The 15204-nt window shown below is 45.3% G+C and overlaps 1 protein-coding gene across 1 annotated transcript; it reads left to right on the top strand.

Moving 5' to 3' along the window:
- The first annotated feature begins 8063 nt into the window (after nt 1–8063).
- On the top strand, nt 8064–9017 carry LOC144249689 (olfactory receptor 5V1-like). Its single transcript, XM_077791842.1, has one exon. It carries the CDS (start codon nt 8064–8066, stop codon nt 9015–9017), a length of 954 nt encoding a protein of 317 aa, XP_077647968.1.
- The last annotated feature ends 6187 nt before the right edge of the window (nt 9018–15204 follow it).

The raw sequence follows: 15204 nt of genomic DNA, 5'->3' as shown, positions 1-15204 counted from the left end.
TCCGTAGCCAGCTCAGCGGGTGGATCTGAGCTTCCCCTGGAGGTGAGTGGATCTGATGGAGACCAGGTGGATACTGACTGCCCCGTAGGTCGCAGCTGCAAACCACACTCTGTTCTCAGTGTCCTTCACCAGGTGACACCCTAGCAGGGGCCAGTAGAAGTCTTGTCATGCTCTTGGTTCTTCAGATTGTCCGCTGTCTCTTTGGTCCAGGTGAATGCTCACATTTGCCCGTGCTAACCTCACCTCACATTCTACCCTTCAAGGTGCACCTGCATGGCCTCATGACTACTGCGCAGTACAGAAAGTTCAGGGTGCCCACTCCCCTGCATGTGTGCAGTGATACTTGGAAATTACTTGGTTCACAGTTTTAAAATAAGGGCAATAGAATACACCGGGTTGCTAATTCCCCACCACTGTTAACACTTGAACACAACAGGATATATAAATGACCTGCATTATCCTGTTAATGCCTCATAAATCCAGCCTTTATAAAAATCATTCATCATAATAGCACACTAGGTACCTCAGAATAATATCTTTTTTTTTTGCCATTTTAAACACTACTTTTGCTTGTATGACTAGACCTCCATGAAATGGCATCATAACTTTCTTCTGCATGTAGATTTCCTGGTTGACCTTCTGAATCAAGCTCAGGAAACTTTTCCTTCATGGGACCTGCTGCTCTGTTCCAAGGGAATTTTTCAATCACTTTGGCTTAGGCCCCTTGGCCTGGACAGTGCACATACAAGGCCTTCAGGGAGCATTCTAAGAACTTGTTGCCTCTGCCAGGCACAGTGGTGCATGCCTGTAATGCTAGTGGCTCAGAGGGTGAGGCAGGAGGATGGCAAGTTCAAGGTCAGCCTTAGCAACTAAAAGAGGCCCTAGCACCCCTGAGTTCAATCTCTGATACGAGAGAGAGAGAGAGAGAGAGAGAGAGAGAGAGAGAGAGAGAACTAGTTGCCTAAAATAAACACAGAAATCTAAAACTCTATTTTGTGAACTCACACACATCTGTGAAGTGGAAAAATTTAAGTATGATTTAGATTTTGGAGTCTACCAAGCTATTTCTGTCATTAACTTGCCAAGAGAAGTGCACAAAGGACAGGCACAAGCTTACCTGTGAACCAGGACCACGTAGCTGACTTCCCTTGCAGAAATATTGCTTTTGCATAATTTAAGGAGAGGGATGAGGTCAGGGAGTGAAATATAAAAGCTGCTTCTCAGTGAGACTCATGCGCAGATCCCGAGGACAGCCCTACTGCTGAATGATGTATAGGGACACCAGGTCTTTAATAAGAACAGCCAGGGTCATGCTTCTGCTGACCTCTGGAGACCTGTCTCAACCTCCAAGGAGGCGGAGTTTCCTCCAGCTGCTAACTGGCAAGGATTCCGTGGCCATACCACTGAGAGTCATTAAATTCCTAATATTTTTAGAAACACTTTGTGTGTGACACTTAAAAAAGGGAAGTGCTAAAAATGTTTTGTATATCAAAAGAGATTCAATAAATTTTCCAATTCATGTCTGGCTATAAAATTAATTTATTCTCTTTATTCTGCATGGGTTGTTTCAAAAGCTAAATAAACTTAAAACAGAACACAGAAAGTTCATTAATTGTGAACACACTCAGTTTCCAAATTGCAACCATTCTTTTAGAAATCATAATTGTTGCATGTTGGCATAGGATCAATGAAGAATGCTAGCAATTCTATAAAAGTATGATTAAAATAGTCCTTCCCTTTTGAATTGGGTATAAGTGCAAAGCAATATTTTTCTTATCATTCAGCCAAACCAGCCCAGAATAGCAGAATGAGCAAGGGAAATATACAAGAATTCATGGTATTGTCCTAAGGCAAAAATTAATAAAGATATTTTCAGAAGAAAATAATAGTTTCTCTCTCTTCTACTAATTTTGGTTCTTGGATACAATGCATTTTGCATAAAACTCTCCTGGGGAGTTAACTAGTTACAGGATGGCTTGTTCGTCAAGTCTCATGATGGTGTGGTGTTAAGTTTTGTGCATCTGAGTGTTTGCAAACCTTGCCTAAAATGTCTGGATGTCATATCACATGGCACCCTCCGTCTCCTGTCCTACCCTCTCCTGGGATCTGATGCTTCCAGATTCCACATAGCAGAATCTACAGCTTGGCCTTTCTGTGCCTGGTTTGCCAGCATGGTGTCCTCCAGGGTCACTATGCTGTCGTAACAGATTTCCTGATTTTTGAGGCTGGAGGTTCTCCACTGTGTGTTTACACTTCAGGTCCATGTGTTCATTGGATGGTGGAGGCCGAGGCTCATCTGTACCTTCTCTGTCGTGAACACACTGAGGTGAGCGCGGAGGGCAGACGTCCCCTCCCAGACTGATTTCAGCTCCTTCCGGCTCCCACAGGAGTGGGGTTACTGGACCTTGTGTGCTCCTGGCTGAGGCTTCCTGAGGAACTTCCGTGCTGTTTTCCATTACGACTGTCTTAAGGTGTATTCTCACCAACAGGACCTTCTTCCACTTGAGGACACCAACAGGCTCCTTCTTCCACTTGAGGACACATATGGTCTCTCTGTTTGTTCAAAGTGCTGGGGATGGAGCCCAGGGCCTCTCTTGTGCTAGGCAAGCGCTCACCTCTGAGCACATGGAAGCTCTTTCCTCCTGGTGTCAGCAGTTTTGCCCTGCGTGAGGGAGTGTCCGGGGGGATTCGATTTGCAACCGACGTTGTCAGTGGTGGTGAGCTTCTCTTTCTTGTGCATCTGTCTGCCATTTGAGTGTCTCATTTCAGAAATGGCTGGCCAGGCCTTAGCCCATTTGTGGGATTATTTCTTTCTTAGGAATGGGTTCGTGATACTTCATCAGAGGTGTAGCTTGCAAGCATTACTCCATTGCCTGCATGTAGGGTACTCGTTTATCCACTGATCTACTGCTGACACTTGCCTGCTTTCCAGTCGTCAGCACTGTGAATGACATTGCTGTACATACACACTCACGTATGGATCTTTGTGTGGACCTCTTTCCCCTCCTCTTGGGAGTGGGATTCCTCACTACTAGTGGACTTCTTGAGTTTCTTTCATGATAACTCTACATTTAATCATTTGAGAAACTGCTACATTGTTTTCCCAAATGGAGGAGCTATTTGAGGTCACTGTGAGAGGCAGGGTGTGGTTCCAGTTTCTCCACATCTTGCCAAAGCTTCTGTCATCTCACTTGATTCTCACCATTCTCCTGGGTGTGGAGGGACACCTCATCCTGGTTTCTATTTGCAGTCCTCTGTAAATCAAGTACAGCATCTTTTCATGTGCTTTTAACTATTTGTAAACCTTCCTTTGAAAAACGCCCATTCAGATCTTTGCCTACTTTTAGCTGGGCATTTTGAGTTATAAGTTATGAGAATTTCCGTGTACCTTAATTGCCACTCCCTTATCAGCCAGGTATTTTGCAAATTTTTTCCACTATGTGGATTGTGTTTTCAATTTAAATTTTGAATTATGATTAAATGCACCTAAAATAAAACATTCTGTCTTTGTCAGTTTTAAGTCTAAAGATCACTAGCGTTATGCACAGTGGGAAGTGCCAACACTCTTCAGTTTGCAAGACAGAAAGCCCAAACCCTCAACAACTTTCGATTCCTCCCTCCACAGGCCTTCACCAACCTCTGCTCCATCTTCTGTCGCTAAGAATTTGGCTAGGTTATTCAGAATATAATTTATAATTCAGAACAGTTCATTATTTTCCAGTTCCTGACCAATATTAAAACTGAGATTTGACTATTCAGTGAAGGAAAGCATGTGGGATAAAATACATGTGTATATGTCTCTACACACACACACACACACACACACACACACACCACCCATGGCATAGAGCTCAGAGTGGGCTCTTTTCACACTAGTCAGCAGTTTAGTTACTAAGGATGTGGACATGTAGGTGGAACGCAAGACAGATTTTTCCCTATATTATTTTCATGTTTGTGTTTGATTTTTTAATAGTACTGTATTTTGAAAAGTTTCAAAGTTATATTAAAAAATGAAATGATACAGCAAACACCTATATTTCCTTTACCTGGACTTACTAACTGTAATATATTGATTTTTCTATGCATTTACCTGTATACATGTGAATACAAAATTTATTCATATGGATTCTTTTAATTTCTAATCAGTATACTATAAGAAAATTGATTTATTGATTACAGACTTAAATCAATTTGAAATTCCAACCACTTTGTGTCTAACAACAGTTTTCCATGCTTATGGTAAATAATCTTAACAACATAAAAGTAAATGTTTGTGCATAAGATTGTATTAAAGTTCAACCTATCTGACATGAATGAAATATATACCAATTTGGCAGTGAAATATTTTACTGGAATAATTACTCTGATTACAGCAAATTGTGAAAACATCAATTTCTTCTTCACTTTTGTCTGGTCATACAATCAGCGGGGAAAGTTTTGTTTTCTCTCACTCTAGGCAATTAAAACAAGCCCTTCATCACCGCTCCACAGTTCAGGTCCATTTTCACACCTATGTGAAATTGCTCAGCTGTGAGTGCCCACGACTGCATTAGTAACTGGGACTTGTGCAGGTATTCCCACCTGGGTCTGCACTGTCGTCATAGGGGAGGTGGGGACACTATAAACTACAGTGTGACTTTGAACAGGAGCCTCACGTAGAGCTGAGGAGTGGCTTGGGTTAACTGATGTGCTTTTAGTTCTCTGGTCACCTGGCTTTATTCCTGAAATTTGGTATTGCTGAAGACACCTGTGGACCAGGAAAGGTAGGAAAATTGAGTGTTCAATTCTGGACATTGAATGGTAAGCCGTTGGATTTTATGAAGATAATATAGGGTGAAAATGCACACATTTAAGAAGCCGGTTAAAACAGCATTAAACAAGCAAAGAGAACATTTTCAATTATTTAGAGTACCTAAATGTGTAAAAATAGTTCAGCTCAGCTCATAAAACATGCCCACACTGTGCATTTCCACCACCTTTGCATGTAAGGCACAGAAGTCTCTAGACGCTGTTTCTGACCCACAATCCTGAGTGTGTGTCCCTGTGAAACGGGACCATGAGAGTTAACAGGCACCAAGATGCCACCAACCAGGTGGCAGGTACCCTTTAGAAGTGTTTTAAAATTTTTTTACTGAGTACCAACCCACAGAGTCAAAAGGGAAGCTATATAACTTGTTGCTTGGCAATAAAGCTTTAAAGAAAATTCTTCTTTGCTAAAGAAAGTTTAAATGTAATGTTTTCTGATATCATTATACTAAAAATTATATGTTTTAAATTATCTTAGCATCTGTCAGTGGTTGTTTGTGCTTAGTCAATGCTTTTCTTTTCTGTATAAATTGGAAAACAAAAGTGACCCCATGCTGAAGAGAAAAGCTGTACGTATGGTTCACAGTGCTCTGACCGCATGCGCCCAAGGGCAGGCTGAGAACTGCTAAGGTGACAGGCTTCTGGGTAGCTCCTGGTGGACTGACCCTGGCTGCCCGTCCTCTCCCTGACAGTCACCACGCCCCTGGCTCTGACTCCAACAAGCCCATCTCTGCCTGTGTCCTTCACACTCTCGCCCGCCCCTGCTTCACCAAGTGACCACAGACCACACATGGCATGCCCGTCCTGAGGACGAACCCGATTCTTCTGTGTGCAGGGCTCTGGAATCCTCAGGTAAGTGGGAAAGTTCACGGAGCTTCATCCCCAGCCATTATTATTAGCAACCTGTAAGTTGTGCTTCTGATCAGATGGCAAATGCCTAGGATTGAATTGTGTTTAATTTAGTAGGAAGATCCTCACAGGAAAAAATCTGGACTCTATATCATGAGCTTGAACACATTTTAAACATTCAAGTGCAAAATTTAAGGAGATTTATTATCTTTGCGAGGACAGTTGAGTGTGTAACTGAAAGTTGGTGCATGGTTATGAAGATATTATAGACTCATGTCTCATAACCCTGAGTTTTAAAAGCAGTCAAATTGTTCAGTGTGTATATAAAGAAAAACAAATATTTATTACAAAATAAATATTTACTCTCTGAAGACACTAATTTTCTTGAAATAAAAAGTACTTAATTTAATTTATGTTTCTATTTTGTTTTCAAAGTGTTACATATAAAAAGGTGGGCCAGCTGAAACTACATATCTCTATAGACTCATGGACATTGGAGAATTTTAGAATTGTCACAGTAGATGGTCTGTTTTTCTAATACATATTTTTAGTTGTATTTGGACACAAATACCTTTATTTTATTTATTTATTTTATGTGGTGCTGAGGGTGGGCCCCAGTGCCTCCCACGTGCTAGGCGAGCACTCACCCTCTGAGCCACAACCCCAGCCAGTAGATGTTTCCTGTTTTAACATTTTCTTTCATTTAGTGGAATTCTTTTTGTTTTCAAAGCTGCATAATGATACCCAAGGACTTTATGGTTATCACAGCAATGTTCTTCAGTATGTTCCACGAGACAGAGAGCTCATCATGGAGAGTGCTATGTATGTATGGTTCACTGTGGATGCTCCATGAGGAGGGAGGACTGATGTGTTAAGTAGGATCCATGATTCCTGTTTAAATCCTGCAGGGAGAAAGGGTGAGGAGGTAGTTTCATTCTGTTTGTATAAATAAATCACTGTGTATGAGTTGCCTTAATTATGTATTTTACCTGAGCAAAGAAGTCATCAATCGTCTTATCAGGCAATGCAGAAAGAAGGGGGGTCACAGACAGGGACTTCTGCACTTTGTGTTCTAGTGGCCTTTTCTGAATTTCCAGTCAAATGTGTGTGTTAAAAAATAAATGAAAGGGGTTGGGGTTGTAGCTCAGCAGTAAAGTGCTTGCCTAGCACATGTGAAGCACTGGATTCAATCCTCAACACCACATAAAAATAAATAAATAAAATAAAGGTATCGTGTTCATCTACAACTAAAAAATATTAAAAATTAATTAATTAATTAAAAAAACAAAGAAAACAAACAAACAAAAAAACAACAACCAGTTTTCAAAGGGATAGAAAAACCCCACACAAGTGTAAACACGTAGACCTTCATTTAAAATCATGTTGTAAATAGTTTTAAGAATTGCAATTATGTGAACTCTGATGAAACACACTAGTGAAACTAGAAAATTAAATAAGAATAAATAAAACTAACATGTTCTAGCATATGTAATTTAAAACACCTTATTTCCCTAAATATATTAAGCATGTGGCTAAGTATGCAAGTTTTACATTCAAAAGGTACGTGTGAACAATGTGTGTATATATGTGTTTACACACACACACACACACACACACACACACACACACATATATATATACATATATATATATATATATATATATATATATATATACATATATATATATATATATATATATATATATATATATATATATAATTTCCTGAATGGGGACAGACAGACACTTTCAAACAAGTCGGTTTGTGTCTTCAGGGTGAGTTTAATTTTATTGAGTTAAGTTTATGTTTGAGTGATGATGACTTGTAGATAAAGAAGCATCCTTCCTTTGATTTCTTCAGAATGGGAAGAGCCTGTCAGAGCAGGGCGTGCACCACTTATCACCCCACCCTCTCTCCATCCTTTCAAGTGCTAATTCCTAGTGTCTACAGAAGTGCACACACCTAGGAACAATGCACAGCTTCTATGTCAAGGTCTTAGTATTGAGACAAACTATAAAAATAAACACTTGGAAATAATACAAAGCAGAACAAAGCAGGTGTCAAAGGGAAGGTGGATTTCCACTGAATTCTACAATCCCCAGAACAACGGAAACTCCTCAAATGTTTGATGGAGAAGGTAGATTTTAAATTTCTCCATCTATTCAGAAGATTTCCTCTTGGTAAGGAACCAAGGGTGAATATTTTAAGAAATATCGTAAGTACTGTAAAGGACATGTGTCCAACAGGGGTTCAAATAGCTGCACCTCCTGGTCAGCAGGGCTGACAGGTCATGTCCACCACATGCCCACTGCTTCCCAGAGCTTCCCAGCCCCGGGCTCCCTGCTATCTAGACATAACCCGGCTTGTTGGCTTCCTTCCCTCCAGGAAGGCCCTGTGCAGGGAGCAGATGGACATGGGCAACCTCAGCACAGTGACACAGTTTGTGCTCATGGGGCTCTCCGACCTCCCCGAGGTGCACTACCCTCTCTTCGTGGTCTTTGCCGTCATCTACCAGATCACCTTGGCGGGAAATGGGGCCATTCTCTTGGCACTTTGCACGGAGAGAAAGCTGCACACTCCCATGTATTACCTTCTGGCAAATTTGTCCCTCCTGGACATCTTCTGCCCTTCAGCCACTGTCCCCAAGATGCTGCACAACCTTTTGAGCGGGGAGAACAGCATTTCTTTCCTCGGGTGTGCAGTGCAGCTCTATTTCCTGGTGGCCCTAGCTGGGAGTGAAGTCTTCCTGCTGGCCGTCATGGCTTATGACCGCTACGTGGCCATATGCTTTCCTTTGCGTTATACCCTCATCATGACCAAGGTGCGCTGTGTCCAGCTGATGTGTGGGACCTGGGCAGCTGGGTTCCTCAACTCTCTCCTTCACACTGTGTCCACCTTCTGCCTGTCTTTCTGCAAGTCCAACCTGGTCAACCAGTACTACTGTGACATCCCACAGATTGTGGCCCTCTCCTGCTCCTCCACATACATGGCAGAGATGCTTGTTTTAGTGGTAGGAGGCACACTGGGAATCAGTGCCTTCCTGACCACCCTGGTCTCTTATGTGTACATCATCTGCACCATCCTCAGGATCCAGTCAGCAGAAGGCAAGCGCAGAGCCTTCTCCACCTGTGCGTCCCACCTCCTGGTGGTCTGCCTCTTCTACAGCACAACCATCTTCACCTACATCCACCCCTCTTCCAGCCAACATTCCCCTGCCAGAGACAGACTCATCTCTATGCTCTACAGGGTGATCACCCCAATGCTGAACCCCCTCATCTACAGCCTGAGAAACACAGAGGTCAAGGGAGCGCTCACGAGGGTCCTATGTGGAGCAGCACGTTCACAGCAAGCAGAGCATTAGAACAGAGTGACTCCGTGCTCTGCCCAGAGTGAAGTCATGGGAAAACGGTTTTCTCTCAAGATTTGGGGTAAATTTCTGTACACATGTACACACAGAAATTCATAGACATACATGTAGGTGCACCTTTAGCTGTACGTATTTATGTATCTCATTCTTTATTAGGAATTAAAATTTGTCATCCAAAATTAAAATTCTTTGACGTTCTAACGGACTGTCTGCTAACTTGTATCCATTGCTACCTTTCCTATGCCCATCCCATATCCAGCCTGTCTGAGCCCTAACAGAGCTAGACTATGTCATCTATCTTATTTCCTTTTCTAATCAACATCCAACCGTCTCTCTGTAGATCTTCCATTTAAACTCCTCATTTCTGTATTTTTAGCTGAAAATGGACAAGCTGTGGCCATGAACACTTAGGAGGTTCTAAGGGAAGTTAAAGTGCACACACGTGTGTTAACTGAGCTGCATCCTTACACAGCCCTCTCCTCGTCGCCCTGCGCTGTCCTGTGGTGGGAGCTCTTGACACGGACTTGCGTGAGGAGTTTGAAATACGCTCTGTGTTACTGGCCATGCTCATCATGCGCTGCAGCAGGTCTCAGGGACACGAATACCTGGCCTGTGTGTTGAGGCTCCGAGCCCTGAGCACTCATCTACCACTCTCTCCCTCCCTGGTGACCCGCCCTCCTCTCTCTCCTTTCTTTGAGTTCAATTTATTCAGGTTTCAATGTGTGAGTTAAGAACATACAGTATACATATGGTAACATACGGTATATATATTGTAACATACGGTATTCATGTGGTAACATACGCTTATTCATTTAGCATAAAGTTCTTCATTTCCATCCAAGTGAGGAATTTTAAATCAGGGGAGTGCTGGGGGCAAGAGCCTTTGGCCCTGAAGCCTGGGTCCACCAGACACAGTGTGGTGCTCTCAGGCCACCTTCCCAGGTGGCTGGGATTTGGCTTGGATTTGCATTGATTTGTTCAAATTCCTATCTTATTTTCTAGCATGAATCCACATATTTCCAAGAATGTAGTTCCACACCTTAGTAAAACCCTCAGGTGGAGCATTTTTCACGCCCGGCCGGTGGGTACTGTGACAGAAGTCATGTCTCCCCTGCACAGGGTGCTGCCGTCTGTCAGGAGGAGGAAGGCTTGTCCCCTGTGGGGTCTCAACAGTCTGCGTAAGCAGATTCCTCACCTCCTGCTGAAAACCTCTCTGCCCACCATCTTCCCCATCCCAATTTATACCGCCTCATGCTTCAGGGTGTACAGGTCAGAGCACAGAGTCGCCTTGCTACTATCTGAACCTGAGTGTCCCCTAAAGCGCCTGTGCCGACACCTAGACCCCAGCGGGATGGCTTCTGGAGGGGGGCCTCTGGGAGAAAGCAAGGACCCACAGTTGAGCCCTCGAAAGTGGACTCAGAGGCCACATGAGGGACAGGAGACCCGCCTCAGTCTCCCAGCCATGTGTGGCTATAATGAGGTGGTGCCACCACACCCCAGGTGGCAGACCCCAGCAAGAGCCCGATGCGACCCCACAACCAGGCTCTAGGACTGGAAGGATTTGTCACGTAACCCCTCAGGTATGGCGTCCTGTCCTCACTGTCCACAGATGCAGCGCCCTCTTCTGCAGACCCAGCCAGAAACTCAGTGCTCCCGCCCACGGCTGCGGCTTCTGGGTGCATCACTGTGGCTGCCCCCCAACTTCACCCTTCTCCTCAGTGTGCTTCTCCGCAATGCAGCCGTGCACATCCTGGCAAGCGTCCCCATATTCAGGACAGGACTTCCAGTGTCATCCTGTACCAAGCCCAGGTGCTTCATGGGCGACTGACTCCCAGGCCTGAACTCATTGTCCTGGACTCGCCCCCACCTTGCCCGCGTGGCTGGACTGCCTCGGTTCTCACGCTCGTTGTCACTAGGGAAGGCTTCACGCTCTCGGTCCTGGTGGCCTAGATCCTCTCCACCATCTCCGTGGCTAGCCCCCTCCTCATGCCAGCGAGGCCTTCCTCACCAACGCCTCACCCCCACGCTCCTGTGGGCCCTTGACACTGCCTCATGGACTCCATGATCCCAGCATTTATTTCCCACTTTTCCCCTAGAATATGAGGTCTCCATCTTCCAGACACACCTGCAGTGCCCAGCATTGCTGCATGCTCCAGACCCCCCGTGGACACTAGTCTGCTAACTAAAGAGCCATGAGGCCAGTCTGGCTCTTGGCATGACTGAGGGGTCACCCAAGTCCCAGCAGTAAACATGGGCACAGAGAGGGCTGGGCAGGGCAAGAGACACTGCTGCTGCTGCTGTGCCTGGCCCATCACCCAGACTGGGAACACGAAAGCCAGGCCATTGGGCCAGGCAAGGTCAGCTGACCTGAGCTGATGAGAGCAGTAGCTGTGGCTGCAAGACAGCCCCAGCAAACGCTGGGCATGACGTTGCACCCTCGTCATCACAGAGGCTCAGGAGGCTGAGGCAGGAGGGTCTCAAGGCCAGCCTCAGCAATTCCATGAGGACCTAAACAATTCAGTGAGTCCCTGTCTCAAAATAAAAAAATAAGAAGTTCTGGGATATGGCTCAGTGGTAAAGTGCCCCCTGGACTCAATCCCTGATACCAAAATACAAAAAAATAAACAAACAGAAACAAAGAGCACCAGCGACTGGGCATGAGGGATCATTCAGGGTCAGTGTGGCCAGCGTGCCTTAGGACTGGGAGAATGTGGGCTCCAGGGCTTGGGAGTACTGGCCCAGGGGTGTAACAGGAACCACTTTGTATCTGAGTGTCAACCTTGCTGCTTGCTCATGGGGACATTGCCCCTTCCTGTTCTCTCTTTCCCACTTCATGGCTGCAGGGAGAGCAGGTGAGCCTCTGTCTGTCCTGAGCCAAGCTGCCTGTCCTTTCCCTCACTGCCCACCCTACTGCCCAGCTGCAGACCTGGAAATGGGCAACTGCTCTCTTGCGGATGAGGACCATCCCTGAGTACATCTTCTCACAGTTCCCAGAAAACAGCACTAGGGGGCAGCCTCGGGCAGCATCAGCCTGCGGCCTCCCTCCTTCACCAGCAAGGCAAGAGAACTTCTGCTCCGCATGGGATCAGCACTGGACCCAGCTGGTGGTGACTTGGGTGTGGAGTTTCTCTGGCAAGTCACACAAAGTTCTGAACTTGACTGTGGTAGAGGTGCAGGACTCCACGGCTGTGCTAGACAAGAAGCACACAGGGCGACTGCGTCACAGTAAAGCCTTCGGGAACATCAGGGTGAAGAAAATGACGCTGGACCAAGCCCAGATGGGAGCAAGGAAGAGAAAGAAACAGAAAACATTTAAGTCATGAAATGAGGTGACAGGAACATTTTCAAATATTCAGTAAAATCAGTAAGCAAGAATGGAGAAGTCTGAGAATCTTGATTTAAATCCAAAAACACAAAGTTAAAAGAAAAAAAAAATCAGGAAAAATCGGGAGGTTTGAAGGTGAATGGGACCATGCCAACCCAACACAGGCTTCAGGCTTCTTCCAGGGACGAGGCCCTGGGAGGGCACAGAAGGAAGTGATTCCAGGCAGCCAAGTGGCAGGTTCAACTTTGGTCCTGCTACCCGTCAGGTAATAAGGCATCTGGACCAGAGACGGGGTCTGCCCAAGTGCTTCACAGCACACACTGGTCCAGTCCACCCCTTGCCAGCCCTGCTTCCGGCAACACAAGAGGAAGGTCAACTTCCCTGTGACCAGGGATTGGAAATAGAAGCCCACCATCCTCCCCTCCTCTCGAGAGGTGCCCCTAACTCAGCACCGTGGCAGTAAAGAGACTCCCCAAGTGTCCAGGTCCCCTTCCTCCTGAAATGCAGGTGCCTGGACCCAAATGTCTCAACCCAGAATCCACCCAGGTACACCCCTCAGCTCTGCCATGCAGGGCAGGAGTTTCATTGTCTCTGTTCTATCATTCCTTTATTTAAATCAAGCTACACTCTGACTTTATTCACTTATCATGTTTACCACCTAAAACATCTGTTGCAAATAAATGCTCTGTAATGTGAACGGATGATTCGATCAATCCCAATGGATGCTCTGTATCCCACGTAGTTAGGTCACATCAATAGCCTCACCATGACAATCTCCACATCAAAAGTGCTTTATTTTATAAATTTTGACTCATTTTTTTCTTCCCTTTCTTTCTTTACTTCTTTTTTTTTTTTAATTTTAGTTGCCCAAGTACCAAGTGGTAGAAATTTAAGTTAGATGGGGCTGCTCCTAAAAGCAAATTTCTTAAACCCCATCCACATTTCAAGACTGCTGAGTCCCAAGTCCATCTTTTAACTGCTGGGCTGCCAGGATCACCTGCACCGTATTGAAGCTACACTATTCCAATAGGTTGTTAATTCTGTATGAATCAGGGCAAGCAATTGGTCGGCCTGTGACAGTCCCGTGCACGTTAACTGAACATGGCAAATATTCACTCTTTCTAGATGTGAAACTACGGATCATGTCCCAGCAGTTTAGAATTTACCAAAGCTTGTATCCTGTGCTAGTTAATCCAGGAAGCTCACCCATGGGTTTGTGTGACTCCATTGGGGATAAATGAGTCAATTGCTAGCAAAGCTGTTAGCTGATCACTCACCCCCTGACAGCTTGCACCATTCATTCATCGCTATATTGAGGTTTTCTGGAAGACAGATTAATGGGTCCCAGCTTCTTAGTAATTTAAGAGAAAATCATAAAATGTTTTGTGACCTCATTTTGGAATGCAAAGGTGTCCCAAGGGCACCCCTCGGGTCTGGCCTCACCACGCCATGCCAGCCTCTATCTCTGGGCATCATCCCAGCCTGCAGAGGATGTCTGGCTTCCAGTTTCCTTTCTCTGTGGAACAAGAACTGCTCATTCCTTACTGTTGTGTGGAAAATGCTTCACCTTTTCTGTTCTGCTGAGGCTACAAAATTCACTGTTGACTTCTCTTCTACATCAGCTCTGAGGGCAAGTGCATCTGTCACAAAGCTTCGAGCACTGGACAGTAGAAAGCCTGACTAAGAACACTCGCAGCTTCCATTGCTGTGACAGCGAGCGGCTGTCCCCTCTGCCACACAACCTCTCCAGCGTGGTGGGCAACAAGGATGGTTGAGGCTCTAGCAGGTTAGAGTGGAGACACTGGCCATGTAACGTCTATGCTCAGCTCTTTAAAATCCTGGCTGCTGGGCAGCTGTTCTTTCGTAGTGACTCTGGTTTCTATAAGCAGTTGTCCAAAGCTGGAAGAACTTAGTTCCTCTTATCACCCTCCAGGGGTAGGAGGTCTCTCTAGAGGCAGAGAAGACTGTACTTGGACTTTTCAGGTCCTTAACTCACTGCAGAAAATAATTTAAGGAAGATTCAGGTCTCAGTGGCCAGGAAGAAGGCTGGGCTTGGGTTTCTTAGGGTGCACACGAGGTCGGACATGTGTGATCCCAAGGGGCTGGGCATTCTGAGCCAGGCCGTGCCTTCTCAGTCCCAGGACCCTGGGCTGATGTGTAGGCTCTGTCTGTGTCTAGGGGTGGGGTGGTCCAGCTGGTGACTGAGCCAGGGGGTCATGGACCAATCAAATGGGAGGCCCTATGCTCAGGAGGTTGATGGTCTCATTCTCTTTGTTTTTCTTTCCACACTTTATAACTATTTATTGGTGTATTAAAATTTGACCTAATAGTACGGTTCCTATGCCTTATTCCTACATGCACTTAATGTCATCTGCTCAGTCTCCTTCCTCAGGATGTCTTGAGGTCTTGTTTCTGCTTTGCAACATTCCAAAAAACCTACAGGGAACTGGAAAGTCCCAAAGTTCAGTGATCCCCCACACTCCAGCCAAAGGGGTGACGTCCTGGGATAGGGTTCAGTCCCCAGAGACATTTCTGCCACTTCTTGGAGATCTGCAAAACCAGAATGTAGTGTGGCTTTGATGGTGATCTTCAGCATACAGAAGAGGAATGTGAGCAGTTTTTTTTTCCTTTCTTTTTAAAAAAAAAATCGATTTAGCTTGAAGCTGTGGTTAACCCAAGGGCCTCCTCTTGTCTCTTTCCTCCCTCCTGTAACTTAATGGAGGACATTTCAGAATTCTACTTTCTTCAGCATCAAAACAGAAGCACCACAGTGAATGGAGCAGATCATGTGATATGCGTGAAGGTGTCTCAGGGAAGTCCCTTGCTGTGCGGGATTACAATGCACCAGGACAAACT

The sequence above is a fragment of the Urocitellus parryii genome, chromosome 1 (genome assembly GCF_045843805.1).
Source record: "Urocitellus parryii isolate mUroPar1 chromosome 1, mUroPar1.hap1, whole genome shotgun sequence".
NCBI lineage: Eukaryota > Metazoa > Chordata > Mammalia > Rodentia > Sciuridae > Urocitellus > Urocitellus parryii.
This window is presented reverse-complemented; position numbering and strand designations above follow the sequence as displayed.

Excerpts from the sequence above, each read along its gene's own strand:
- LOC144249689 (XM_077791842.1), top strand. The coding sequence starts at position 8,064 with ATGGACATGGGCAACCTCAGCACAGTGACACAGTTTGTGCTCATGGGG.